Source organism: Marmota monax, unplaced genomic scaffold (genome assembly GCF_021218885.2).
Source record: "Marmota monax isolate L192 unplaced genomic scaffold, Marmota_monax_Labrador192_F-V1.1 WCK01_AAM20220418_F8-fsc00121, whole genome shotgun sequence".
NCBI classification, from domain to species: domain Eukaryota; kingdom Metazoa; phylum Chordata; class Mammalia; order Rodentia; family Sciuridae; genus Marmota; species Marmota monax.
Window position 1 is genome coordinate 3,685,800 of NW_026693351.1, and position 27,695 is coordinate 3,713,494.

General features: G+C 41.3%; 1 protein-coding gene across 2 annotated transcripts in view; it reads right to left on the minus strand.

Annotated features, from left to right (window-relative positions):
• Positions 1–1,399: 1,399 nt before the first annotated feature.
• The window catches only part of LOC124101101 (5-hydroxytryptamine receptor 5B), a 38,223-nt gene continuing 11,927 nt past the window's right edge, over positions 1,400–27,695 (minus strand). For both annotated transcript variants that reach the window (XM_046456818.2, XM_046456817.2), the window contains exon 2: positions 1,400–2,933. In XM_046456818.2, the coding sequence (XP_046312774.1) occupies positions 2,598–2,933 (336 nt within the window). In that variant the 3' untranslated portion in view covers positions 1,400–2,597. The remainder of the gene's footprint in view (positions 2,934–27,695) is intronic.

A 27,695-nucleotide genomic window follows, 5' to 3' on the forward strand; every position in this document is an offset into this window, starting at 1 on the left:
TTCTGGTGCTGGGAATTGAACCCAGGGATGCTTTACCACCAAGCAATAGTCCCCAGCTCTGTTTTGAGACAGGGTCTCACTTGCCTAGGATGTCCTTGATTTGCAATCCTCCTGCCTCAGCCTTCTGAGTTACTGGTATTGCAGGTTTGTGCTATCACATAAGGCTGATTTTTTTTCCTGTTTTGCTTTTTTTAAGTACTGAGCATTGAATTCTTTGTTGATATTCATCAGTTCCCTCATAGTAGATTCCTTTGTTATGGCACTGAAATATACTTCCCCATCCCTTCACTTTAGGATTGTAGTTTATTTATGAGGTGTCCTCCAAAAGCTCATGTGTGAGTCAAAGCAAGAATATTCAGAAGTGAGATGATTGGTTTATGAGAGCCTTAACCTAATCCGTAGGTTAATCCACTGAGATATTAACTGGGTGGTAAACTGTAGGCAAGTGGGGTGGGGCTGGAGGCAGTAGGTCACTGGGGGCATGACTTTGGGGCTTATATTTTGTCCTTAGTGAGCAGAACTTGCTCTTTGCTTCCTAGTTGTCTTGTCCTGAGCTGCCTTTCTCCACCATGCTCTTCTGCCATGATGTTCTGCCCCACCTCAGGCCCAGAGCTATGGAGTTAGCCATCGATGGACAGAACCTCTGAAATCATGAGCGAAAATAAAATAACCTTTTCTTCCTCTAAGTTATTTTTGTTGGGTCTTTTGGTCACAGTGACCAAAAAGCTGACTAAAACCATTGATAGAGTTTTGAAAAGGTGTTTGTGTGGCCTATCATCTTGCCCTTCTCTCTTGAGAAGATTTTTGTTGTTGTAAAAAGTATGAGGGACACATGGTGCAGACCTAAACCTGATCTGCAGCTTTCAAGACCAGAAGAGTCCAGGTGAGATGACTGCAGACCAGCCATAGACAAATGAAGGAGCAAGAAATAAAGGCTTGTTGCTATGTCCCACTGGGATTTTATAGTTGCTCCACTTGCTATGTCCCACTGAGATTTTATAGTTGCTACAGTTACTAAGAACATGGTTGTCTTGGTGTCTTTCAGTCAAGATAATTAACTCAGCCTACAGGTTTTATTGGTATTGTTTGGTTTCTTTCTTTTTTTTTTTCTTGGGGGGTGGGTACTAGGGATTTAACTGAAGGGTACTCAACCATTGAGCCACATCCCCAGCCCAATTTTTTATTTTATTTACAGATAAGGTCTCACTGAGTTGCTTAGCGCCTTGCTTTTGCTGAGGTTGGCTTTGAACTTACAATCCTTCAGTCTCAGTCTCCCAAACTGCTGGGCTTATAAGCATGCACCACCACACCTGGCTTTTGTTGGTGTTTGGTAGTACTATAACAGGTATTATTTTCCCTCTGTGTGCATCACAGAAATGATCCAGAGCCTAGACAGGAATGCCCTCTAAGGTCTTTTTATTACACATACAAGTCAGTATGGTTAAGTAACATGGAAACATTTCTCGTAACTTTCGTCCCTTGTGGTAAAGCAGCAGAGAAAAGACCTCAACAGGGTTTCACACACAGGAATCATGTGGCAAGTTTTAAGAATTGCTGCTGCATTGGGTCATCCCCCAGAAATTTTAGTTTAAAATCAGTCTAAGAGCAAACTAAAAATCCAGCAGCATCTGTTGTAGTTTATATGTGATATGTCCCCCAAAAGCTCCTGTGTGAGACAAAGCGAGAAGGCTTAGAGGTAAAATGATTGGATTAGGAGAGTCTTGATTTAATCAATGCATTAATCCCCCATAGGGATTAACAGTGGTAACTACAGGCAGGTATATATTTTTCCCTCCTTGAGGGAGCTTGCTCTCTGCTTCCTGGAGCTGTGTCCCCAGCTACTTTCCTGCACCAAGCTCTTCTGCCACAATGTTTTGCCTTGCCTCAAGGAACAGAGCTGGCTGTCTATGAACTGAGACCTCTGAAACCTTGAGCCCCAAAATGAACTTTTTGGTCAGAGTAGCAAAAAAGGTGATGAAAACAATCTCACTGATTTAAAAAAAAAAAAAAAATAGAAAACTGAGAGAATGTAATACATATATCACCAGTCTACACTTTGAGAGTCTGATTCAGTAGGTAGGTAATCCTCATTTTCTTGCAAATTGGAATACACGGCCATTGGGGGATGTGTGAGAGTCTTGAGAAAGGTAAGCTGAGTTCAAAGGGTGGGGGAAGCACTCTTTCACAAGGGAGAGTCTTCCAAGAGGCTTGAGATGCTCACTGAGGAACAGAGTATTGAACAAAGGAAAGTCAAATCATCTTTGACTTGTGTGTCAGTTGTAACCAATTAGCAATAACTAAAGTGCTGTCCTGAAGGATTCTGAGTGAAATTCCTGCTCAATGGGGAAAGGTACATGATCTGTTAGCAATGTCTACATCTATATGGGAAGAAAGCATACTTTTATGCTTACTGTATATTTTTTGCTTTCCTTTGTGAGACGAGCTTTTGGCACTGCTACTTCTATAGTCCCAGCCCAATGATATGACTCTCAAAATGTAATTAGTATTCAGCTAGGGAGAGACAGCTCCCAGATCACTGGTGAAAAGGAGAGTTATGAGTTTCTTTCCCCTGTCTCCCCATTTCTCTCCAACCCCTTTTATCTCTGCTTGGTAAAGAGGCTCTTAAAAGCATTGTTGTAGTTCTTGTTAAAAGCTGTGTAAATCAAGGGGTTGAAAAAAGAATTGGAGTAGCCAAGCCACAGGAAAATGCTCTTCCAGATGGGGGGTAAGCTGCAGGCACAAAGGGGGCTGATGAGCTCCGCCAGGAAGAAGGGGATCCAGCACAGGACGAACACACCAATCAAGATGCCCACCATCAGGGCTGCTCGCTTCTCCTTCTGCTCCCGCCAGGAGTCTCCACTGGTCTGGAAGGTCACAGTGGCTCTGCAACGGGCTGTGAACACCATCTCAGCCTCAGGAGGTGCCTCCTTCACCTTAAAAGAAAGTAAGTGTGGAATTAAAAAAAAAAAAAATAGAACACGGAAAAATGATGAACAAACTGAAAAAATTCTTAGATTTTTCAGAGAAGTAGGTTCACAGGACTATATACTGCTCCAAAAGTGGGAAAGAGAAGTGAAAACAAAATCACAGCTTACTCGAGCAGAAATCAACGAGCAGAAGCTACTGCAGGGACCAGTGCAGAGTAATAAAACAAACTCTAATTGACCAATTGCTCAGTGTGGACAATCCTAGGAGTTAGACTCCTTGAGTGGCTAGCAGGAGTGCAGGGAGAGTGCTTTTGTAAGTTGTATTACTACACAAGGTCCTCTCAGTGAGTACTGGAGAAAAATCAACTCTTGCTTCCCGCAAATGGAGGGAAGTGGAAGTGGATCCATTTCGAAATACATTGGCTCATTCCCTTAACAAACCCTGCCCTCATGAGAAGCTTGTTTATAAGAACCTAACCTGTTGGGGTTTATCAGAGCTAATCTACCTATAGAAGGGAAATATCCAACTCCAGCACCCTCTAACCTCCAGCCCCAACTGAGGGGAAGGTGGGACTGGGAAGCCCTGTGAAGTTCACAGTCCAAGGGCACAGCCTCCCCACCAAAAAAAGACTATAATACCTAATCACAGGTTTAAAATTCTCCCTGTCCCCCCCAAACCTTACTGTTTTTCCTTACCCAATATATTGTGCTCATCTTTCCACAAGCAATTACAAAACTACAAGGCAAAAAGAAGTTTGATGAGACTTGGCAAGATCAGAACCAGAATCATATGTGGCCATATTGTTGGAATTATCAGACTAGAACTTTTTAAAATATAATATACTAAGGACTTTAATAGAAAAATAAACAACATGTAAGAACTTTTGGATAATCTAGGCAAAGAGAAATTGTAAGAAATAATTTTTAAAAAGCTAGAACTCATAGAAGAAAACATAGGGGAATACTCTAGCATATAGGCACAGACAACAACTTTCTCAATAGGACCCCAGAAGCTCAGGAAATAATATCAAGAATTAATAAATGGATGGCATTAAATTAAAAAGCTTCTGCACAATGAAGAAACAAGAATGTAAAAACAAAACCTACTGAATGCAAGAAAAGTCTTTGCTAGTTACCCTCTAACAGAGGATTATTGTCTAGAATATATAAAGAACTCAAAACACCCAAATTAATAAATGGAAAAATGAACTAAACAGACACTTCTCAGAGGAAATATAATGGCCAACAAATATATAAAAAAATGTCATCATTAGCAATTACGGAAATACAAATCAAATTACACTGAGATTTACTTTCTCTTCAGTCAGAATGGTAGCCATCAAGAATATAAATAATAACTGGGCACTGTGGGGCATGCCTATAATCCCAGCAACTTGGGAAGTTGAGACAGGAGGATCCCAAGTTCAAATCCAGCCTCAGCAAAAGTGATGTGCTAAGCAACTCAGACCCTGTTTCTAAATTAAATACAAAATAGGGCTGGGGACGTGACTCGGTGGTCGAGTGCCCCTGAGTTCAATCCATGGTACAACCCCCCCCCCCAAAAAAAAAGAATACAAACAATAATAAATGTTGGAGAGGACGTGGAAAAAAGGAACACTTTAACACTATTAGTGGGATTGTAAATCAGTACAACCACTATAGAATGGAACCATCATATGGCCCAGCTATCCTACTCCTTGGTATTTATCCTAAAGAATTAAAGTCCACATACTATAATGACACATGCATACCCATGTTTATAGCAACACCATTCAAAATCACCAAACTATGAAACCAGCCTAGGTGTCCATCAATGAATAGATAAAATAAAATGTGTTATGTGTATACAATGGAGTTTTACTCATCCATAAAAAAATGAAATTATGTCATTTGCAGGAAAATGGATGGAACTTGAGACCATTGTGTTAAGTCAAATAAGCCAAATTCAGAATGTCAAGGGTCATATATTTTCTCTCATGTGCAAGCTAAAGAGGAAAAAGAAAGAGGGCCAGGGTAGGGAATCTTATGAAAATTGAAAAGAGATCAGGAAAGGAAAGGACCCAGGAAGAAGGAGAAGAAAGGGGGAATTAATGAGGAATGATACTGGCCAAATTATATTGTTAAATTTTGTGCATGTACAACTATGTAACAACAAATCCTACTACTATGTACAACTATGGTGCACCAATACAAAACATGGAAAAAAAACTATATCAGAAATGAAGAAAGAATGGCTTTGTTGGGCTCATTAGTAGACTAGACATAGCCAAGGAAAGGATCTGTAAACTTGAGCCAGGACAATTGCAGCTTCCAGGAAGGAAGGAAGGAAGGAAGGAAGGAAGGAAGGGAGGAAGGGAGGGAGGGAGACTGGAAGAGAGAAAAAAATAACAGACTATCAAAAAACTGGAACAACTACAAAAGGTATAATATATTTGTAATGAGATACCAGAAAGAGGAACAGAAGAAATATTTGAAGCAATAATTGCTGAGAATTTCCCTTAATTAATGTCAGAAAACCACCAAGAAGGTCAAAGAGCATCAAACAAGAAAAATGCCAGGTACATACATACATGAGGCTGTCATTTTAACCTGCAGATAAACAAAGATAAAATCTTTAAAGAAGCCCAAGGAAACAAAATACCTTACCTACAGAGGAGCAAAGATAGAAAGTACATCCGACCTCTCAGAAACCATACAAGCAAAAAGAGTGAAGTGAAATATTTAAATGTGTTAAAAGAAGAAAGGGAAAGAAAAATCTAGAACTTAAAAAATAACTCATTAAAAGTGAAAAAGACTTTGAAGAGTTTTAGTTCCAATACAAATGCCTTACAAGAAGTGTTTTTAAAAGTTCTTAGAAAGGCGGCAATAGAGATGGCGGCGAGGGGAGTGCATTGCCCCCGTGTGCTGCTTCACTGTGTGGGAGTATGACAAGTCAGGACGGCTAAAGGCTATCTTGTTAGGAATTTCCAGCAATAGTGGGGTGCTCCGGAACCTGGAGGAAGGATTTCCATCGCACGAGGATCGGCTACGGGGACTCAAACGCGAGAGGTTTGTCGCACGGAGGGTAACACTGCTTATTCAGCAAATCGCCCCACGGCTAGAGTCTGCAGCGCGCGCTGGGAAACGAGGAGATAGCGACGCAGGGATACAGCGCTGCAGTTTCTGCCAGCCGTGCAAACACCCTACTCAGGGCTGAATTCTGGGTTTGAGACGGGGGAAGGAAGTGGTCCATCTCGGTTCTCCACACCGGTCAGACCACAGAGGAGGCCAGCAGCCACCATGTTGGAAAGCTGACGTCACCATCCCTGATTTCGACTGACCGCAGCTCATTCAGCCATAGAACAGGTAATTTCAGGCTGCCATTCGCCTGCGGCTTGCAGACAGATTGCTAGGGTTCAGTGCCTGGGGGCTTCTTAGAACCTGATCTTATCTGAGCGAACACCGAGCGCGGGGCGGCTGAGTTCCAGCTTCCGGAACCGCCCTGGCCCAGGGCTGGGGAGCCTGCGGAGGCTGCTTCTTGGACCCTGCTCCTTTCAGAGCATACACCAAGCACTAAGCGGCCGAATTCCGGCTCCGGGAACTGAGCCCGCGGGGACTGCTTCTTGGAGCCTACTCTTATCGGAGCTTACACCGAGCACGGAGCGGCCGAGTTCCGGCTCCCGGAACTGCCCTGGCCCAGGGCTAGGAGCCCACGGAAACTGCTTCTCGGTCCGGGTCCTGCTGAGGGCCGGTCAGGACTCACCCGTTGCTTTGGTTGCACGGCAAGGGGAACGAAAGGCTGCCATTCGCATAGGATACCAACATGGCAGAGATCTGATGTCATCAGAAAGCGGCGGAGGAGAGAACTTCATCAATACCAGCGGCGACAGAAACAGCTGGTCTCCTGGTAGGGGGGGTGAGGCACAGACACCCAAGTTTCCTCAATTTGTCGTCGAGCCAGAGGGGAGGAGCCGGGCCGCTGCCAGCGCCCGGAGCAGGCCCAGCGGCTCGCCAGCGTGGTGACCGCGTGACCCCAAATGGAGAGGGGGCGGAGCGGAGCCGCCACCCGCACCCGCAAGGTGGGCAGACCCGCGACCCAGTGGTACATGGGCGTGGTAGGAGGGGCAGGGCAGAGCCGCCGCCCGCGCTTGCAAGGTAAACAGACCTGTCACAGACTGGCGGGTCAGGCCCAGTGGCCTGCCAGTGTGGTACACACGTCACCCCAACTGGAGTAGGGGCAGAGCAGATCCTTCTACCACGCCCGGATCAGGCCCTGCCGGTGTGGTGGCCATGTGACCCCAATTGGAGTGGGGGCGGAGCGGAACCGCCACCCGTGCCCGCAGGGTGAGCAGACCTGTGACCAACCTGCAGATCAGGCCCAGGGGTCCGCAGGCGTGGTAGGAGGGGCAGGGCAGATCCGCCGCCCGCGCCTCCAAGGTAGGCAGACCTGCGACAGACCGGCGGATCAGGCCCAGGAGCCTGCCCGCGTGTTACACACACCGCCCTAATTGGAGTAGGGGCAGAGCAGAGTCACCGCCCGTGCCAGGAACAGGCCCAGCGACCTGCAGGCGGGGTAGTCACGACACCCCAATTGGAGTAGGGGCAGAGCAGAGCAGCCACCCGTGCCCGAAAGGTGGGCAGATCTGCGACCGACCAGCGGGACAGGCCCAGTGGCCTGCCAGTACGACAGACACGTCACCCCATTTGGAGTAGGGGCAGAGAAGAGCCGCCGCCCGCGCCTGCAGGGTAGGCAAACCTGCAACCGACCGGCGGATCAGGACCGGTGGCCTGCCGGCATGGTACACTCGTAACCCCAATTGGAGTAGGGGCAGAACAGAGCCGCCGCCAGCGCCCAGAACAGGCCCAGTGACCTGCCGGTGTGGTAGCCACGACACCCCAATTGGAATAAGGAGAGAGCAGAGCCGCCGCCCGCGCCTGCAGGAAAGATACGCAAGCAGTATGAAAAGACAAGGAAAGAAAGGACCACAAGCAATGCAGGTCAACGCAACTTTAGAAGAGGTAACAGCTGCAGCAGATGGAATGTCAGATAAAGAATTCAGGATATACATGCTTCAGATGATCTGGAGTATCAAGGAAGACATTAAACAGCAAAATCAGACAATGAAAGATCACTTCGACAAGGAATTATGCAAACAAATCCAGGAAGCAAAGGATCAACTATACAGGGAGATAGAGGTTATAAAAAACAAACAAACAAATCCTAGAAATGCAGGAAGCAATAAACCAACTTAAAAACTCAATGGAGAATACTACCAGCAGAGTAGAACACTTAGAAGATAGAACATCAGACAATGAAGACAAAGTATTTCAACTGGAAAAGAACATAGACAGCTCAGCAAGACTGTTAAGAAACCATGAGCAGAACATCCAAGAAATATGGGATAACATTAAGAGACCAAACTTAAGAGTCATTGGGATACAGGAAGGTACAGAGCTCCAAACCAAAGGAATGAGCAGTCTATTCAATGAAATAATACGAGAAAACTTCCCAGACTTGAAGAATGAGACAGAATCCCAAATCCTAGAAGCCTACAGGACGCCGAATGTGCAAAATCATAAGAGATCCACACCTAGACACATTATAATGAAGATGCCCAACATACAGAATAAGGAGAGAATTTTAAAAGCTACAAGAGAAAGGAAGCAGATTACATTTAGGGGTAAGCCAATCAGGATAACAGCTGATCTTTCAACACAGACTCTGAAAGCTAGAAGATCCTGGAATAACATATTTCAAACACTGAAAGAAAATGGGTTCCAACCAAGAATTGTGTATCCAGCGAAATTAAGCTTCAGGATGGAAGATGAAATTAAAACCTTCCACGATAAACAAAAGTTTAAAGAATTCGCAGCTAGAAAACCATCTCTTCAAAACATCCTCGGCAAAACATTACAGGAAGACGAAATGGAAAATAACAATGAAAACCAACAGTGGGAGGTAGGACAGTAAAGGGGGGGAAAATAATCAAAGAGGAAAACAAACCATGTTTAGTAACAGAAATGAACAAATATGGCTGGAAGAACAACCCATATCTCAATAATAACCCTAAATGTTAATGGCTTAAACTCACCAATTAAGAGACACAGGCTAGTAGAATGGATCACAAAACAAGACCCAACAATATGCTGCCTACAGGAGACGCATTTGATAGGAAAAGACATACATAGGCTGAAGGTGAAAGGTTGGGAAAAATCATATCACTCATATGGACTTCGGAAACAAGCAGGAGTGTCCATACTCATATCAAATAAAATAGATTTCAAGCCAAAGTTAATCAAAAGGGATAAAGAGGGACACTACATACTGCTTAAGGGAACCATACACCAACAAGACATAACAATCATAAATATTTATGCCCCAAACAATGGTGCAGCTATGTTCGTCAAACAAACTCTTCTCAAGTTCAAGAGTCTAATAGACCACCATACCATTATCATGGGAGACTTCAACACACCTCTCTCGCCACTGGACAGATCTTCCAAACAAAAGTTGAATAAGGAAACTATAGAACTCAATAACACTATTAATAACCTAGACCTAATTGACATATATAGAGTATACCACCCAACATCAAGCAGTTACACTTTTTTATCAGCAGCACATGGATCCTTCTCAAAAATAGATCATATATTATGTCACAGGGCAACTCTTAGACAATATAAAGGAGTAGAGATAATACCATGCATCTTATCTGATCATAATGGAATGAAACTGAAAATCAACGATAAAAGAAGGAAGGAAAAAGCATACATCACTTGGAGAATGAACATTAGGTTACTGAATGATCAATGCGTTATAGAAGACATCAAGGAGGAAATTAAAAAATTCTTAGAGATAAATAAAAACACAGACACAACATATCGGAATCTATGGGACACATTGAAAGCAGTTCTAAGAGGAAAATTCATTGCGTGGAGTTCGTTCCTTAAAAAAAGAAAAAACCAACAAATAAATGATCTCATACTTCATCTCAGAATCCTTGAAAAAGAAGAGCAAAACAACAACAAAAGAAGTAGAAGGCAAGAAATAATTAAAATCAGAGCTGAAATTAATGAAATCGAAACAAAAGAAACAATTGAAAAAATTGACAAAACTAAAAGTTGGTTCTTTGAAAAAATAAACAAAATCGACAGACCCTTAGCGATGCTAGCGAAGAGAAGAAGAGAGAGAACTCAAATTACTAGCATACGGGATGAAAAAGGCAATATCACAACAGACACTTCAGAAATACAGAAGATAATCAAAAACTATTTTGAATCCTTATACTCCAATAAATTAGAAGATAGTGAAGGCATAGATAAATTTCTTAAGTCATATGATCTGCCCAGATTGAGTCAGGAGGATATAGAAAACCTAAACAGACCAATATCAATTGAGGAAATAGAAGAAACCATAAAAAGACTACCAACTAAGAAAAGCCCAGGACCCGATGGGTATACAGCAGAATTTTACAAAACCTTTAAAGAAGAACTAATACCAATACTTTTCAAGCTACTTCAGGAAATAGAAAAGGAGGGAGAACTTCCAAATTCATTCTATGAGGCCAACATCACCCTGATACCTAAACCAGACAAAGACACTTCAAAGAAAGAAAACTACAGACCAATATCTCTAATGAACCTAGATGCAAAAATCCTCAATAAAATTCTGGCGAATCAGATACAAAAACATATCAAAAAAATTGTACACCATGATCAAGTAGGATTCATCCCTGGGATGCAAGGCTGGTTCAATATAAGGAAATCAATAAATGTTATTCACCACATCAATAGACTTAAAATAAGAACCATATGATCATCTCGATAGATGCGGAAAAAGCATTCGACAAAGTACAGCATCCCTTTATGTTCAAAACTCTAGAAAAACTAGGGATAACAGGAACATACCTCAATATTGTAAAAGCAATCTATGCTAAGCCTCAGGCTAGCATCATTCTGAATGGAGAAAAACTGAAGGCATTCCCTCTAAAATCTGGAACAAGACAGGGATGCCTTCTCTCTCCACTTCTGTTCAACATAGTTCTCGAAACACTGGCCAGAGCAATTAGACAGACGAAAGAAATTAAAGGCATCAAAATAGGAAAAGAAGAACTTAAATTATCACTATTTGCAGATGATTTGATTCTATACCTAGCAGACCCAAAAGGCTCTACAAAGAAACTATTAGAGCTAATAAATGAATTCAGCAAAGTGGCAGGATATAAAATCAACACACATAAATCAAAGGCATTCCTGTATATCAGCGACAAATCCTCTTAAATGGAAATGAGGACAACCACTCCATTCACAATATCTTCAAAAAAAATAAAATACTTGGGAATCAACCTAACAAAAGAGGTAAAAGACTTATACAATGAAAACTACAGAACCCTAAAGAGAGAAATAGAAGAAGATCTTAGAAGATGGAAAAATATACCCTGTTCATGGATAGGCAGAACTAACATCATCAAAATGGCGATATTACCAAAAGTTCTCTATAGGTTTAATGCAATGCCAATCAAAATCCCAACGGCATTTCTTGTAGAAATAGAGAAAGCAATCATGAAATTCATATGGAAAAATAAAAGACCCAGAATAGCAAAAACAATGCTAAGCAGGAAGTGTGAATCAGGCGGTATAGCGATACCAGACTTCAAACTATACTACAGAGCAATAGTTACAAAAACAGCATGGTACTGGTACCAAAACAGGCGGGTGGACCAGTGGTACAGAATAGAGGACACAGAAACCAATCCACAAAACTACAACTATCTTATATTTGATAAAGGGGCTAAAAGCATGCAATGGAGGAAGAATAGCATCTTCAACAAATGGTGCTGGGAAAACTGGAAATCCATATGCAACAAAATGAAACTGAATCCCTTTCTCTCGCCATGCACAAAAGTGAATTCACAATGGATCAAGGAGCTTGATATCAAATCAGAGACACGCCGTCTGATAGAAGAAAAAGTTGGCTACGATCTACATTCGGTGGGGTCGGGCTCCAAATTCCTCAATAGGACACCCATAACACAAAAGTTAATAACTAGAATCAACAAATGGGACTTACTCAAACTAAAAAGTTTTTTCTCAGCAAAAGAAACAATAAGAGAGGTAAATAGGGAGCCTACACCCTGGGAACAAATCTTTACTCCTCACACTTCAGATAGAGCCCTAATATCCAGAGTATACAAAGAGCTCAAAAATTAGACAATAAGAGAACAAACAACCCAATCAACAAATGGGCCAAGGACCTGAACAGACACTTCTCAGAGGAGGACATACAGTCGATCAACAAGTACATGAAAAAATGCTCACCATCTCTAGCTGTCAGAGAAATGCAAATCAAAACCACTCTAAGATACCATCTCACTCCAGTAAGATTGGCAGACATTAGGAAGTCAAACAACAACAAGTGCTGGCGAGGATGTGGGGAAAAGGGTACACTTGTACACTGCTGGTGGGACTGCAGATTGGTGCAGCCAATTTGGAAAGCAGTATGGAGATTTCTTGGAAAGCTGGGAATGGAGCTACCATTTTACCCAGCTCTTCCCCTTCTTGGTCTATTCCCTAAAGACCTAAAAAGAGCATGCTACAGGGACACTGCTACATCGATGTTCATAGCAGCACAATTCACAATAGCAAGACTGTGGAACCAACCTAGATGCCCTTCAATAGACGAATGGATAAAAAAAAAATGTGGCATTTATACACAATGGAGTATTACTCTGCATTAAAAAATGACAAAATCATAGAATTTACAGGGAAATGGATGGCATTAGAGCAGATTATGCTAAGTGAAGCTAGCCAATCCCTAAAAAACAAATGCCAAATATCTTCTTTGATATAAGGAGAGTAACTAAGATCAGAGTAGGGACGAAGAGCAGGAGAAGAAGATTAACATTTAACAGGGATGAGAGGTGGGAGGGAAAGGGGGAGAGAAGGGAAATTGCATGGAAATGGAAGGAGACCCTCAGGGTTATACAGTGGAGGGGGTAGAGAGAGAGGAGGGGAGGGGAGGGGAGAGGTGGGGAGGGGGGAGTGTGGAGGATGGGAAAGGCAGCGGAGCACAACAGACACTAGTATGGCAATATGTAAATCAATGGATGTGTAACTGATGTGATTCTGCAATCTGTGTATGGGGTGAAGGTGGGAGTTCATAACCCACTTGAATCAAAGTGTGGAATATGATATGTCAAGAAATTTGTAATGTTTTGAACAACCAACAATAAAAAATTTAAAAAAAAAGTTCTTAGAAAGGAAATCATATAGGATTTACATAAAGAGCATCAGAGAATGAATACATGAAGGCAAAATAAAACTTATTTTTCTTATTTGAGCTAACAGGTAAGTTTTTTCACAATAAAAACAGCAATAATGTTTTCAATAACTCTTGCTATTTGTGCTTATGTATAAGTCAAATGAATGACAATATGATACAAGAGAGGAGAAAGAGGAATTAGAATTATTTTGTTATTATAAAGTATTATATACCATGAAATGGTATAAGTTATTTGACATTGGACTAGGTTTGGATGTAACTGTACACTGCAAACTAAAGAGCAATCACTAAAAAATAAATAAAATATACCTGGTGTGCTAAGAGAGCGGAAATAATGTCACAAAAATTTCATTTAAACTGCAAAATACAGAAAAAGCACAAGTCAAAAAGGAACAAAGAACAAGAGTAACAAATAGAAAGCCATAGCAAATCTAGATACTAATCCCACTACATCAGTGATCACTAAGTATCAGTATTCTGAATACATCAATTAAAAGAGCTCGTTGGGCTGCGGCTATAGCTCAGTTAGTAAAGTGCTTACCTCACATGCACAAGGCCCTAGGTTCAATCCCCAGCACCACCAAATAAATAAATAAATAAATAAATTGTTGAGTAGACAAAAAAATAAGACCAAACTATAAATTGTCTAGAAAAAAAGAACTTTAACACATATATAGATTTAAAGAGATGGAGACAGATATACCATACTACCAATAACCAAAAGAAAGTAGGAGGAGTACAAGTTTGAGGCCAGCCTCAGCAACTTTGTCTCAAAATAAAAAATATAAAGGGCTGGGGATGTTACTTTGCAGTAAAGCACCCCTAGGTTCATTTTCCAATACACCCAGAAATATAGTAGGAGTGGGTATATTTCAGACAGAACATACTTTAAAACAAAATTATGAGTGAGATGAACACTGCATAATAACAGGATCTATACTCCAAGAATTTATTATAACCCTTAATGTGTATGTGCTTAACAATGGAACATCAAAATACGTAAGGCAAAAACTGATATAATTGTGATATAGTTCGTCCATTTCTCTTTTCAGTTCTATTTGGAGGACTTCAAAACCTCTATCAGAAATGGACAGATCCAACAGGGAGAAAAATCAGTCAGGATAGTTGGATTCAACTGTACCAATCAGTGGGTATAATTAACATCTATAGACTCTTTCAACAACAGCACATTACACATTCCCCCTCCAGCTTACATGGAATATTCAAGGTAGACCACAGAGGCCTTAAAACACCTTAAAAATTCAAGAGTAAAAACTGTACAATGTCTGGTCTCAGACCACAAATGAATTAAATTAGAATCAATACAAAGATAGGCAAATCCTCAAATACATGAAGAAGCACACAACATACAAATCAAAGAGATCTTAAAAAAATATTTTAAGCCAAATGAAAACAAAATTTATCAAAATTCATGTGATTCAGTAAAAGTGATGCTTAGAGGGAAATTTAGAGCATCGAATGCATACATTTAGAAAGAAAAAAAATATCCAAAATTATTCATCTAAATTTATTAGGAAACTAGATGGAAAGAGAGAACATTGAATCCAAAGTAAGAAGAAATAAAAATTAGAGGAGAAACCAATGATTGGAGATAGGATATCAATGGAGACAAATCAATGAAGCCAAACTCTGGTTCTTTGAAAAGATGACATCAATTTGCTTCTAGACGAGAAAAAAGGAGGACACACATTACTTATATCAGAAATGAAAGCAGGGATATCACTACAGTCCCCATGTGCATTAAAGGGACAATAAGAGAATACTGTGAACAACTCCATGCCCACAAACTTGATAACCTGGATGAAATATACCAATCCCTTAAAAGCCATGAGCTACCAAAAGTCAACCAATAAGAAATAGACAGTCTGGGGGGAGGGAACCAAGATGGCTGGATAGATGGCGAGATACCATTGGTGCAACTTTGCCTCAGAGAAAAGTCAGGGTGGTAAAATATTTTGAGAATGAGAGGGAGAATTCTGGAAATTAGCATAGAAGTGATAGAAACCCTAAAACATTGCAGAGAGTCAGAAAACAGCCTAGAGAAAAGAACAAAGCAGTTTGCAACCTCAGCTGGAGCTTCTCAGCATGGGGTAGGGTTCCAACACTGCTGGCAAAAGGTAAGCAGAAAAGTGCCAAACTGCAGGAGAGCTAGTTCCATAGTACTTAAGTTGGGGATCCAGTTGGGGATCTGGTTAGTCTAAAACTGATTCCTCCACTCCAAAAAAGTATTTACTTTGGACTCCTCCCAACACTCTGAACTCAAACTCCAAAAGCAGCCACTACTAAATGCCATCTTGGCTTATAGACTGGCAGCTGGACACTTGCCTCTGCCAGGAGCTTTGGGCCAGTGAGCCCTTCAAGCGTCCTGCAGCTTCCCAACCAGAGATTACCATAGCCATAAACCTGAGTCCCACCAGGGTTTGCTCTGTGGGTATCAGGGAAGGTCTCCTCTTCAGTCCACAACCTAGGGACTGTAGCCACTGTTGCAAAGCCCTACTTTACCCACTCCTGTCCACTGGGAGTTGGGAAAGTTCCCAGCCAAGCCCCACAATTGCAGGAACATGGCAACCGGTGACCCCAACCCTGCTAACGTCTGACTCACTTTGGAAGGATATAGAGAAGGTCTCCTTCCTAGTCCACAACCGTGAGACTGCAGTTGTTGGTGCAAAAGGCCTCTGCATTACTCATGCTTATCCCTAGGGACCAACAGAAAGGCACATCTGTGTTCTCTATAACTACTAACGCCACAAGCCTCATCCCCAAAAACTTTCCTCACATGACCTAAGGATAGTCTCACCCATTCCCTGCAGCTCCAGGACCAAAGCCACAAACCCTAGCATCACCAATACTCAGCTTGCAGGGTGTAGGGAAGGTTTCATTCATGTCCCACATCTCAAGAAATGTGGATACCAGTGTCACATGCCCAAACATGACCTGCACATGCCCAGTGTAACCTAGGGAACACCTCCAGAGCCCACCGACTAGACTACAAATGCTGGTGTCAACAGCCCTGTCATCACTCGTCCTCTGGGACCTGAAGAAGGTATCATCCAAGTTTCATTGCTCCATGAAAGCAGCTAACAGTACCAGAAGCCCCAGCACCAACTGGAATCACCCCATGGGACCTACAGAAGGTTCCTTTTGTGTCCCAAAACATTGATTCCATGGTTACAAGTGTCGTAGATCCCATCCCCACCTGTGCTCATCCAGCAGGACCTCCAGAACTGTGGCTTTTGGTGCCACGGGCTTGGGCATCTCCCACATTCACCCTGAGAGTCTGGGAAGGGTTTTCCTTACATTCTGTAGCTCGGGGGAAATGCCTGCTAGTGCCACAATCCTTGGGCATCACCTGTACTTGCTCTGAGGGACCTGGAGAGATTCCTTTTCATGTCCTATACCACCAAGACTGTGGCGGCTGCCCCCACAAGCCCAGTGTCATTAGGGCTCAAAACTCTTTGAAAGTCTACATCCATTGCAAACCTGTACAATTTAACTACCTTCATCCATTGCTGCTGTTTAGACTATTGAGGAACTCAGAGACACTGCTGACATCAATCAAAGATGAAGAAGTCACACAAAAGCTATATTTTTGAGCTCCCCTATAACCAGAGACAAAGCACCTATCCAACTGTCGTATGTAAAATTTTTAGAAATCTTTTCTTACAAAAACTACTGCATAAAATTGGGAGCAATGAACATTAAGTCAGATGTGCAGACATCCATGTAAAGACACAAGAAACGTGAAAGGAAACATGACACCTCCCAAGGAGGATGATAATTCTAATGAGGAAACTCAGGGTATGAATGAAAAGTTCACCAAAGAAATAGAAACCACTGAAGAGCCAGTCAGTTTGGGGAACTAGAATCTCCAGTCAATGAAATAAAAATACAATAGAGAGCTTCCCCCCAATGACTAGAACAAGCACAAGAAAAGAATTTCTGAACTTGATGTCTTTTGAATTAATCTGGCCTGATATGTCAAAAAGGGGGTTGAGGAGGGAAAACCTATTTCACAAAATAATAGCTTAAAACTTCTTAAGTCTTCCAAGAAATATGGATATCCAGAATTGAGAATCTCAAAGCACCTTACCTAGATTCAACCAAAACAGGTTTCACCAAAGTATTTTAGAGTAAAAATGTCAAAAGTACCAGACAGAATTCTAAAAATGATAACAGAAATCAATAAGTCATATATGAAGATCCATTATGCTTGCATCAGATTTCTCAGCAGAGACCTTACTCAGATATAAATTAACAAAATATCCATAAAATCTGTATGAAGAAAACTGTAAGACACCAATGAAAGAAATCAAAGAAGCAAATAAATGTTCGTGGGTAGGAAGCCTCAATATTGTCAAAGATGTCAGCTCTTCCCAACATGACCTACAGAGTCAGTGAAAGCCCAGTCCCAAAAATGAAGCCCAAAACCTCAGAGAGTTATTTTGTGAAGATTACCAAACTGACTCTAAAGTTTCCATGGAGAAGCAAAACACCCAGCATAATCAACACCATGTTGGAGAAGAACAACTGCAAGATACACCATAAAGCTGCTGTCATCAAAACAGTGTTGTACTGGTGAAGGCTTAGACAGACACAGGAGGTGGGTGGATAAAATAGAGACCCCCAAAAGAAACCCGCATAATCAACTGGTCATTGACAAGAGTGTGAGTCATGCAATGGATAAAAGGAGCCTTTTCAACAAATGATATGGAAACAACTAGGCATCCATGGAGGGCGGGGTAGAATGAACCTAGACCTAAGCCTTATACCCTGTACAAAAATTAACTGAAAATGGATTGTATGCTAAATATCAACCAGAAAACTAGAAAACTAGTAGATAACTGGAAAAGATATAGATCACCTTGGATTTAGTGTTGACTTTTTAGATGTAGTACCAAAGGCACAATCTATCAAAGAACTGATAAACCAACTTCATTAAACATTTCTTATCTGAACCACTCTAAGATTTCATCTCACTCCAGTCAGAATGGTAGCTATTATGCCTACAAACAACAACAAGTATTGGCAAGGATGTGGGGAAAAAGGTACACTCATACATTGCCGATAGGACTGCAAATTGATGCAGCCAATATGGAAAGCAGTATGGAGATTTCTTGGAAAATTGGAAATAGAACCACCATTTGACCCAGCTATCCCTCTCCTCAGTCTATACCCAAAGGACTTAAAAACAGCACACTACAGGGACACAGCCACATCAATGTTTATAGCAGCACAATTCACAATAGTTAAACTGTGAAACCAACCTAGATGCCCTTCAATAGATAAATGGATAAAAAAAAATGTGGCATATATACACAATGGAATATTATTCAGCAATAAAAGATAATAAAATCATGGCATTTGCAGATAAATGGATGGAGTTAGAGAATATCATGCTAAGTGAAGTTAGCCAATCCCAAGAAACCAAATGCTGATTGTTTTCTTTGATATAAGGAGGCTGATTCATAGTGGGGTAGGGAGCAGGAGCATGGGAGGAATGGACGAACTCTAGATAGGGAAGAGGGGTGGGAGGGGAAGGGTGGGGGACATGAGGTAATTAATGATGGTGGAATGTGATAATCATTACTAGCCAAAGTACATGTATGAAGACATGAATTGGTGTGAATATACTATGTATACAAGCAGGAAAAAAATCATGTATAAGGGACTAAGAGAGCCTCAGACTACAGGGTCAGGTGGTGCTTGCCTGTTAGAGGTCATCGAGGGGAAGACAGAGAGGATGAGATTTCCAGGGAGAGGAAAGAGCCTGAGCAAAGCACAGAGCATGAAACAGTCTGGCCTGCTCAGGGGGTCACAGGAGTTGATTTGGCTTATGAGAAGGGAGTGAGCAGATGGAGGTCAGGAATGGACCAGGAGATGAGGCTGGACAGGCAGAAAAACTGGAGACCCCACCAGGAAAGACCCATGTGCAAAGCGAAGGTATCAAAACCTTGTGAAAAAGTAATCAGGAGATAATGGAGAATTAAAAAGAGAAACAACGATTTCTTCTTTGTTTCCTTTCGCTTTTTCTCCCCACTATCTCCAACTGTGAAATGTACGAAGATTTCAAAAGAAAACCAAAAACCCGTAGTGATTGATCCTGACTCTACTTTGTCATTTTCACAGGTTTATTTCCTCTGCTGGATGTTTGCACACAAAATCCCCAAGTGCTTTTCCTTGCATTCATTTCCTCCAGTTTAATGAACCAGAGAGTTTATTTACTTTCACTACAGTGTTTTGTGTTTTGGTGAACAGTGAGCCATTCTCTCATTAGGCAAAATTAATACTTTCAGTAATTGTGTGGCCACATGTATGATATAGGGAGATGCTAGATTGAAACAGGTTTTGTTTAATATCATGATTTATTTGTTGAACCTCAAAAATTTTTTAAAAATTGGAAAAAAAATGATAGCTCTTACTCTTAAGCTGAGGAGTTTAGAACACAAATCATTTTCCACATTTTAGATATTGTGTTTGACACATACAAAAATTTAGTAACATGTTGTGTTTTGAAGCATGATAATATATTAAATTCCCAAGAATCTATAATCCCATGGACACATCATGAACCAGATGCATGTGTGTATTCCTGCTCTATCTCATTTCTCCACCCTCCACCAAAGGAGAGAGTGGCACTATTAAGAATTTTGTGTCTATCTTTACTTCACCTTTTAAAAATAGCTGTATTAAAAATGTATATACATCTAAGGGATGGGGTTGTGGCTCAGTGGTAGAGCACTTGCCTTGCATGTGTGAGGCACTAGGTTCGATACTCAGCACCACATAAAAACAAATAAACAAAATAAAGGTATTGGGTCTATCTACAACTAAAAAAAAATTCTTATCTGCAAGAAAGACTGTCAAGTCAATTAAGAGACAAACCACACTCTGTGAGAAAATATTTGCAAAAGCCACAAATAAAGGACAGTTATCCAAAATATACAGAGAACTCTTAAAACACAACAGTAAAAATGTGAACAATCTGTTTTAGAAATGAGCCAAAAAAACTTTTACAGTCACCTCACCAAATAAAATAGAGATACCATATAATGTTAAGAAAAAGTGCTTCATTTCTTGTTATCTGGAAAAAAAAATATCAAAACAATGAGATACCACTGCATGCCTATTAGAATGGCCAAAATCTAGAACACTGATACCTAAATTTTGTGATGATGGGGAGCTTATTCACTGCTGATGAGAATACAAAATGGTACAACCACTTTGGAAGACTGGTGGGTTTTTTTTAACAAAGCCAAACACACTCTTACCATAAAAGACATCTTAGTATTTAGCCACAGGAGTTGAAAACGTATGTCCATACAAAAACTTACACAGGGATGTTTATGGCAGCATTATTCATAATTGCCCAAACTTGAAAGCAACCAAGATGAAATTCAGCAAGGGAGGGAAAGGATAAACTGCTTCATATCCAAACAATGGACTATTATGCAGCACTAAAAAGTTATCAAGCCATGAAAAGACATGGAGGAAGCTCAGCTGCATGTTACTAAGTGAAAGGAGCCAATCTGAAAAACTATATACCAAATGATTCCGAGTATTTGACATTCTGTACAGTAAGAAATCATTGAATACCAGACATTGGCACAAAACAGCAGAAAGAGAACTGAAGATTTTGGGGACAGTAAAACTATTCTGTATTATAGTACAATGATTAGTACTTGTCATTATAAATTCATCCAGTGTGGCCCAGTAAACCCTAATGTAAACTATGGACTTTGCTAATGATTGTCAATGTAGGTTGATTTTAATAAATGTGCCACTATGGTACAAGAATGTTGATAGGGAGGCTTTATGTTGGGGAGGGGGACAGGGAATATACAGTGACCTATACTTTTTACCCAATTATGCTGTGAAACTAAAACTTCTATCATTTATTAACCAATAAAACATACTACTGAATGGTTAAAGCAACATGAGGCTGTTCCACTCCTACTTGACACTTCTTTAGCCTCATGCAAGAAGCATCAATTCCATAATCCATCAAAAAACATTAGGTGAAAAAGTTACAGAAAATATATGTTAAGATAAGATTGAAAGATTCTTCAGGGAGACAGAATAATGGTCCAAACCCACAAGACCAAATAAAAAGGTCAGGAGTCTTGGTGTCAGATGCAGGCGTAAGTTCCTGCAAGCTCCTCTGCCTCTCCAAGTCTATTTCCCCTTTTGTAAGTTGGGGTAATGTTATGGTTTGGATGTGAGATGTCCCCCAAAAGCTCATGTGTGAGATAATGCAAGAAGGTTCAGAAGAAAGGATTGGGCTGTGAGAGCCTTAACCCAATCAGTGAATCAGTCCCTTGATGGGATTAATTTGAGTGGTAACTGAAGGAGATAGGGCATTGCGGGGGCATGGTTTGGGGGTATACCTTTGTATCTGGTGAGTGGAGTCTTTCTCTGCTTTCTGATCATCGTGTGAGCTGCTTCCTTCTGCACATGATATTTAGCCTCACCTTGCGCCCTGAGAAATAGAGTCTGCTGTCTATGGATGGAGACCACCAAAACTGTGAGCCCCCAAATAAACTGTTCCTCCTCTACAGTGTTCTGATGAGGTGTTTCAGTCACAGTGGAGAAAAAGCTGACTAAAACAGGTAATGAAAGTCCCCTCCCCACCAAGGATGTCACAGAGATGAATTACAAATGCATTTCCATTCCCACCATGGCCCCTGGCACCTGAGTCCACCTGGGGCACTTGGCATTGTTCAAAGCACTTTGACTCTTCTTCTCTTACCGGGATCAAGATGGTGATTCTAACTAAGTTCTATACTTAAGGCTAGAACTAGAGGCTGAGACCAGGATCACTGGCCCCTCACAGTCTGCAGCTATACAGACACGTGGTAAACATTAATACTGCAAAAACGTGTAGAATGGCCTGCCAACCCTCTCAGAGGAGCCACCCTGATCCTCTGAACTCATGTGCGGCTCCCTATTTAGGTAACACAGTTTTCCTCTTTTGTGGTCATTTGTGTGATAGAGTATGTGATGTCTAGCTCCTCCTGAGCCAAGCTGAGCAAAAGCAAAGAACTGCTTTCTTAGCACAATAGCTACCTGGCAACAGCACTTGCTGCCTGGTAGGTGCCCAGGAAATATCTGCTTAATTAATGGTTTATCCCTGCAACAGAGTGGTCTGCATCTGCATCTCTCTTCCTTCTCAGAATGCTGCCTGTCACGACCACAGATGCCGCTCAATGTACAGAGGTAAGAGTCTCCCAGGCAACGATGGTGTCCAGCTCTTCTTCAAGACACAATTGGAAGAACCTATCAGGATGGTCACAGAACAATGGGGCACTTGGCATTGTTCAAAGCACTTTGACTCTTCTTCTCTTACCGGGATCAAGATGGTGATTCTAACTAAGTTTCCACGTGGCCTGACTAATGCAAGGTCAGGCCTGCTCTTGGCACTACCTTCGGATGCTGTGTCTGCTCCCTCTTCCCTAGACCCCCACGTTTATTTATTTGGAAAATCATTAAATCGGTCTAGAATTAATTGTGAAAATTTGAGCAAAAGTAGACTTTTCCTGTACCGATGCACATCCAGCATCCTCTTGCCTGCTATTTGGGAAGAGAATGAAAAGGTGAGCTTTCCAGCATTTGAACACATAGTATCTCCATCCCCTGTGGGCAAACATGCTCTCTAAGGGGGCAGTGGAGGACTGCTAACCTGCCAGAGCACCCTCTTTAATAAACCTCCAGAGTTTCCCAGTGCACAGGCAGGGGCTGCAGGTTACCCTCCTCTTTAGAGGAAAAAGTCTGACCCACCCCACATCTCAGAAGACCATCAGGTCATCCAAAGAAGTCTGAGTGAGAAAACAAGTATCCTGCACTTAGGTATCCTGCAATCATTCCATGAATACTTCTCCATCTCTTATCAGGAGGCCGAGGTCCTGACAGAGCATGAGAAGAAGTGAAAAGTGGTTTTCTTCCCACTGAGCTCATTAGAGGGCACTTTTCCTTCCATTTCTCAGCTGATCTAAATGACCTCCCAGACACTTGAGTTCCCCCTGTATGTAATGCAAATTCTAAATCCTTAATGAAGTAAAGAGTGGGGGCTGGGGATGTAACTCCATGATAGAGCACTTGCCTGACACACATGAGGTCCTGGGATTCATCTCCAGCTCAGCAACAACAATAGTAAAAAGGAAAAAAAAAAATGGATGAAGTAAGTTAAGTTGAAAAAAATTCCATAGAAAGAGAGGGGGAAAAAAGGCAAGCCTGCTGTTTAAATATGTGCACTTGAAACCCCTGGCTCCATCCCAGGAGTGCTGATCAGAGCCCACCTTGGCTCCATCAGGATGTCCGTTGGCCAGAATCCCTGTGATCACAGCTTGTCAGCCTGAGCCTGGTACACGATTGAATTTCAGGCTGATTTCATAATTTTCCCAAAGTATTCATGTGCAGAGTAATGCTGGAAGGCTATGGGATCTTTCCAGAAACAGCCTCAAAGAAAATAAGCCACGTGTGGGTAATCCTGGTTCAATAGGAGACTCACCAGTTTGGCTTTTTCTGTTCAAAATGGAACAGAAACTGAAAGATAAGAAGAAGAACTATCTCCGAGAAGCTCCTAGCAACAGACATTGTGCTAAACACTTGCAATGAATGGCACTAATTCATCTACACATCAAGTCCTTGAGGCATTACGGTTAAGAAGCCCTAATCAAAAAATATGAAATAAAAAAATTCTCCAAAATCCAAAACTCTTTGAGCATCAACATGACGCCACAAGTGGATGATTCCACATCTAACCTCATGTAATGGGTCACAGTCAAAACACAGACACATTAATAAATTGGAAAATATATATGATAAATACATATTATATATTATTATTGTATAATAAATATATGCTATATATTTTATATTCATTAATAATATGTAATATATATAATATAAATATATATGGAGACACACACACACACACACACACACACACACACTCCCCAAAATACTAAACACTTCTAGTCCAAGCATTTCAGAAAAGGGATACTCAACCTGTGTTGTTATTATTCCCATATCACAGTTGAGAAAGTATTCTGAGAGATTAAATACCTTTGTCCAGGGTCACACTCCTGCTTATTGGTAGAGCTGGAAGTCCAACTTGGGTATTTTGAACCAAAGTCCACACTCTTACATATTATTTTTCATCCTTAAGTAAAAGTAATTGATCTCAGTACCTTCTCATGGAATTATTTTCAGATCCTATTTAAAGCTTGAGATGCTTTCAGAGTGGGTATTTATGGCTCCCTAGGCAATATCTAGGGCCTCTGGCAACCTGTGCTGGGATCATTCCTAAGTCTCCTTCTTTTCTGCAATTTCTGTCTGTGCCCTTGATGTCCCTGCATACCTGTCTGATGACCACTCACGCTCAAGAGACCTCTTACCTAGGGTTTAGAATCTGCTAATCCAGAAGGCAAGAATATGACTGTGGGATGCACACCATCAGCAGTACCTGGCACTTTCCAGTCCTGCTGTACAAGGAGGAACACAGGTTAGTGAGATGGAAGAACAAGGCCACACAAACAGGGAAGGTGGAGCCAAGACACCTACCCAGTCTTTCTGGTCCCTGGCCTGTAGGGTTTCTTTCTGCCACACTGAGACAGGACCTAAAATATGAGTTTAGCTAAGTGTCTCTATATGGACTGAGATTTTTCCATCCAAAATTAATCAAAGACCAAGACTGTCAGATGACAAATGCACAAACACTTGATTACCTAGTGTGTGTTTAGGGGCCATGTACTGAAATTTCACATCAAGTCTCCACTTCAAATATCTTATCCGACCATTCTAATAAGTACTCTGCTGTCACAGCATGGATTCTGAGTTGTTGTTCAGAACATGTGTCACAATCAATACTCCAAGGAAGCAGGGACCTTGAGTCCCATTCACTGGAGACTCCCCAGTACTTGGCATAAGACATATAGTTTCAATAAATACGTGTTGAAAGAACAAATGTTTGGAAGGGGCAAGACTCTTGCATTCCTGCAGGTTTTGCTAGCACAGACCCTTACAGCCTTTGTACTAGACTACCATTTCAAGGATGTTTGTACAGCAAACAGCATTGGAAAATAAAAATGGTATCTCCTTGTGGAAAAAAGGTAGGTTTGTTAGCAACCCACTACAAAAATACGTTTTTCTTTTATAATAATATAAAATACATTTAATATAATGGTATGGTTTGAATATATGTCCTCTTCAGAATTCATGTTGAAAATTAATTGGCTATTAACAGTCTTAGGAGGTATGGCTTTTAAAAGGTGGTTAGGCCATGAATACTCCATCATCATGGGTGGGCTTAATGCCTGAATGAAAGGGCTTCGTGCCCTCTGTCTTGGCCCTTCTATCTTTTGATACATGATGATGGAGAGATGAGGCCCTCATAAGATGCTGGAATTTCCCAGCTCCAGAGCTGTGGGCCAGTAAGTTTCTGTTCATTGTAAATTAGTGAGTCTCAGATATAAACATAAATAAAGCTCACATTGTGTAATAATATCCTTCAACTCCACCCCAAGAGTCTAGTGTCTTCTGCCAGCAGCCAGTTAGTTATGGCAGGCTGACTTGTTAGTGTGTAAATCAGGAAAAATCACAGGCCCTTCACAGTTCTGCACATTTGTCTAGTGCCTGGCTAGGTGTTCCATACACGATCATACTCAGTTACGACAGCAACTGTGTAAGGAACAAATGAGGAAACCCAAGGCTCAGAGCAAGTTAGGGACTAACTATGATTCCAATTTGAGGTCCTTATTTCTACAGCTAGAACCAAGAAAAGCTTATCTATAACAGAGGCTTATTTCAGTGTTTCTGTGAAATGGTATTATAGAGTAGGACCTCAATGAATGTCAGCTTCCTGTCCCCATTCCTTGCTTCTCTAGGAAAAACTCCAGCTTGCACAGAAAGAACCTACAACATTTGCAATGCCCTAACGCAAATATAAGATGAACATCTTAATAAGAAGAACTAGAAAAGCAAAGCACTAAGGGGGAGAATGGTCCCTCACCACTTATGGAACCTACCAGTTTACACCGTGACCACATAGGTCAGACACCCATTATGGCAAGACTCTACAAGGCAGGCATCAGGCAACCACAGTAATCCTTTAATGCCTTACAACATCTGTGGGACACACTGACAGCTGCCCAGTTATGGTTGAAGGCAACCTGAATTATAACGGGAAGGCCCATTTCTAACCAGAGCCCTTAGGTCAGGTCTCAAAACAACTGTGGCTTCCTTTTCTCTGAGATAATCAAGTTCTAAATCCAAGGTACTTTAAGGAGATAACTAAAATATCACCTAACTTAAACAGAAGCTGTCTAGCTTGTCTGACAACCTAGAACAGGGAATTTTCTCAGCTGCTTTTCTTGTGCAAAAGAAATCAAGCAAATAATTTAAGGAAACTTTCTTGTAAAAAGAAAATCAGAGGACTGCTAGGGTTGATGAAAATAAACTGCTCATTCAGTGTAATAAAGTACACAACAGAATAGAGTTGATGTAGATCATATCTATGTCACATAGGTATGATCGTAACTGAAGGCATAATTGTTATAATGTTTAGATTTGGAAAACGTGGATTTTTTTATTGGGAGTTTAATCACTCTGGCAAGGCAAAGAATTCACTGGAGTTAAGGCTGAGAAAGGGAAAATGAAAGCAAGAGTGTCAAGTAAGTTAGACCACATTTGTGTTTTCATCTCTAACTCCATCTAATCCAAAATCATCCCTCTTCACATGTCGGTGACAATGGAAGGTCCTTTGTGGAGGCCTGAGCTCTTACCTTTGGGTCTCTGGACTCCTTGACTAGTGATTCTCAGCGCAGGGGAAGGGTGCAATAGAGAAAGAGGAGGTTTTGTCTTTTAGATCTTGCATTGTCCAGACTCAGTGTTCTGATATGCCACCTTATGGGGCCCTGTCTCTAGGAATGAAGATCACCCTCTCAAAGAGTCCTACTTACTCCTGCACTGTGGGTTCCAACCCTTGAGGTGAGCCAGCAGGAAGAAGGCTGAGAGAGCATCACCCTGCAGGGAAGGGTTTCAGGAAACAAATGCAAATTGGGCAAGCTAGGAGCTACATACTTTACTGGGCAGCAAGTTCAAAACTTATTTTACTGTTCAAGAAATTCTTTAATCTATCTAGCCAATCCCTAAAAAACAAATGCCAAATGTCTTCTTTGATATAATGAGAGCAACTAAGAACAGAGCAGGGAGGAAGAGCAGGAAGAAAAGATTAACATTAAACAGAGACATGAGATGGGAGGGAAAGGAAGAGAAAAGGGAAATTGCATGGAAATGGAAGGAGACCCTCATTGTTATACAAAATTACATATAAGAGGTTGTGAGGGGAAAGGGAAAAAAAAAACAAGGGAGAGAATTAAATTACAGCAGATGGGATAGAGAGAGAAGATGGGAGGGGAGAGGAGGGGGGATAGTAGAAGATAGGAAAGGTAGCAGAATACAACAGTTACTAATATGGCATTATGTAAAAA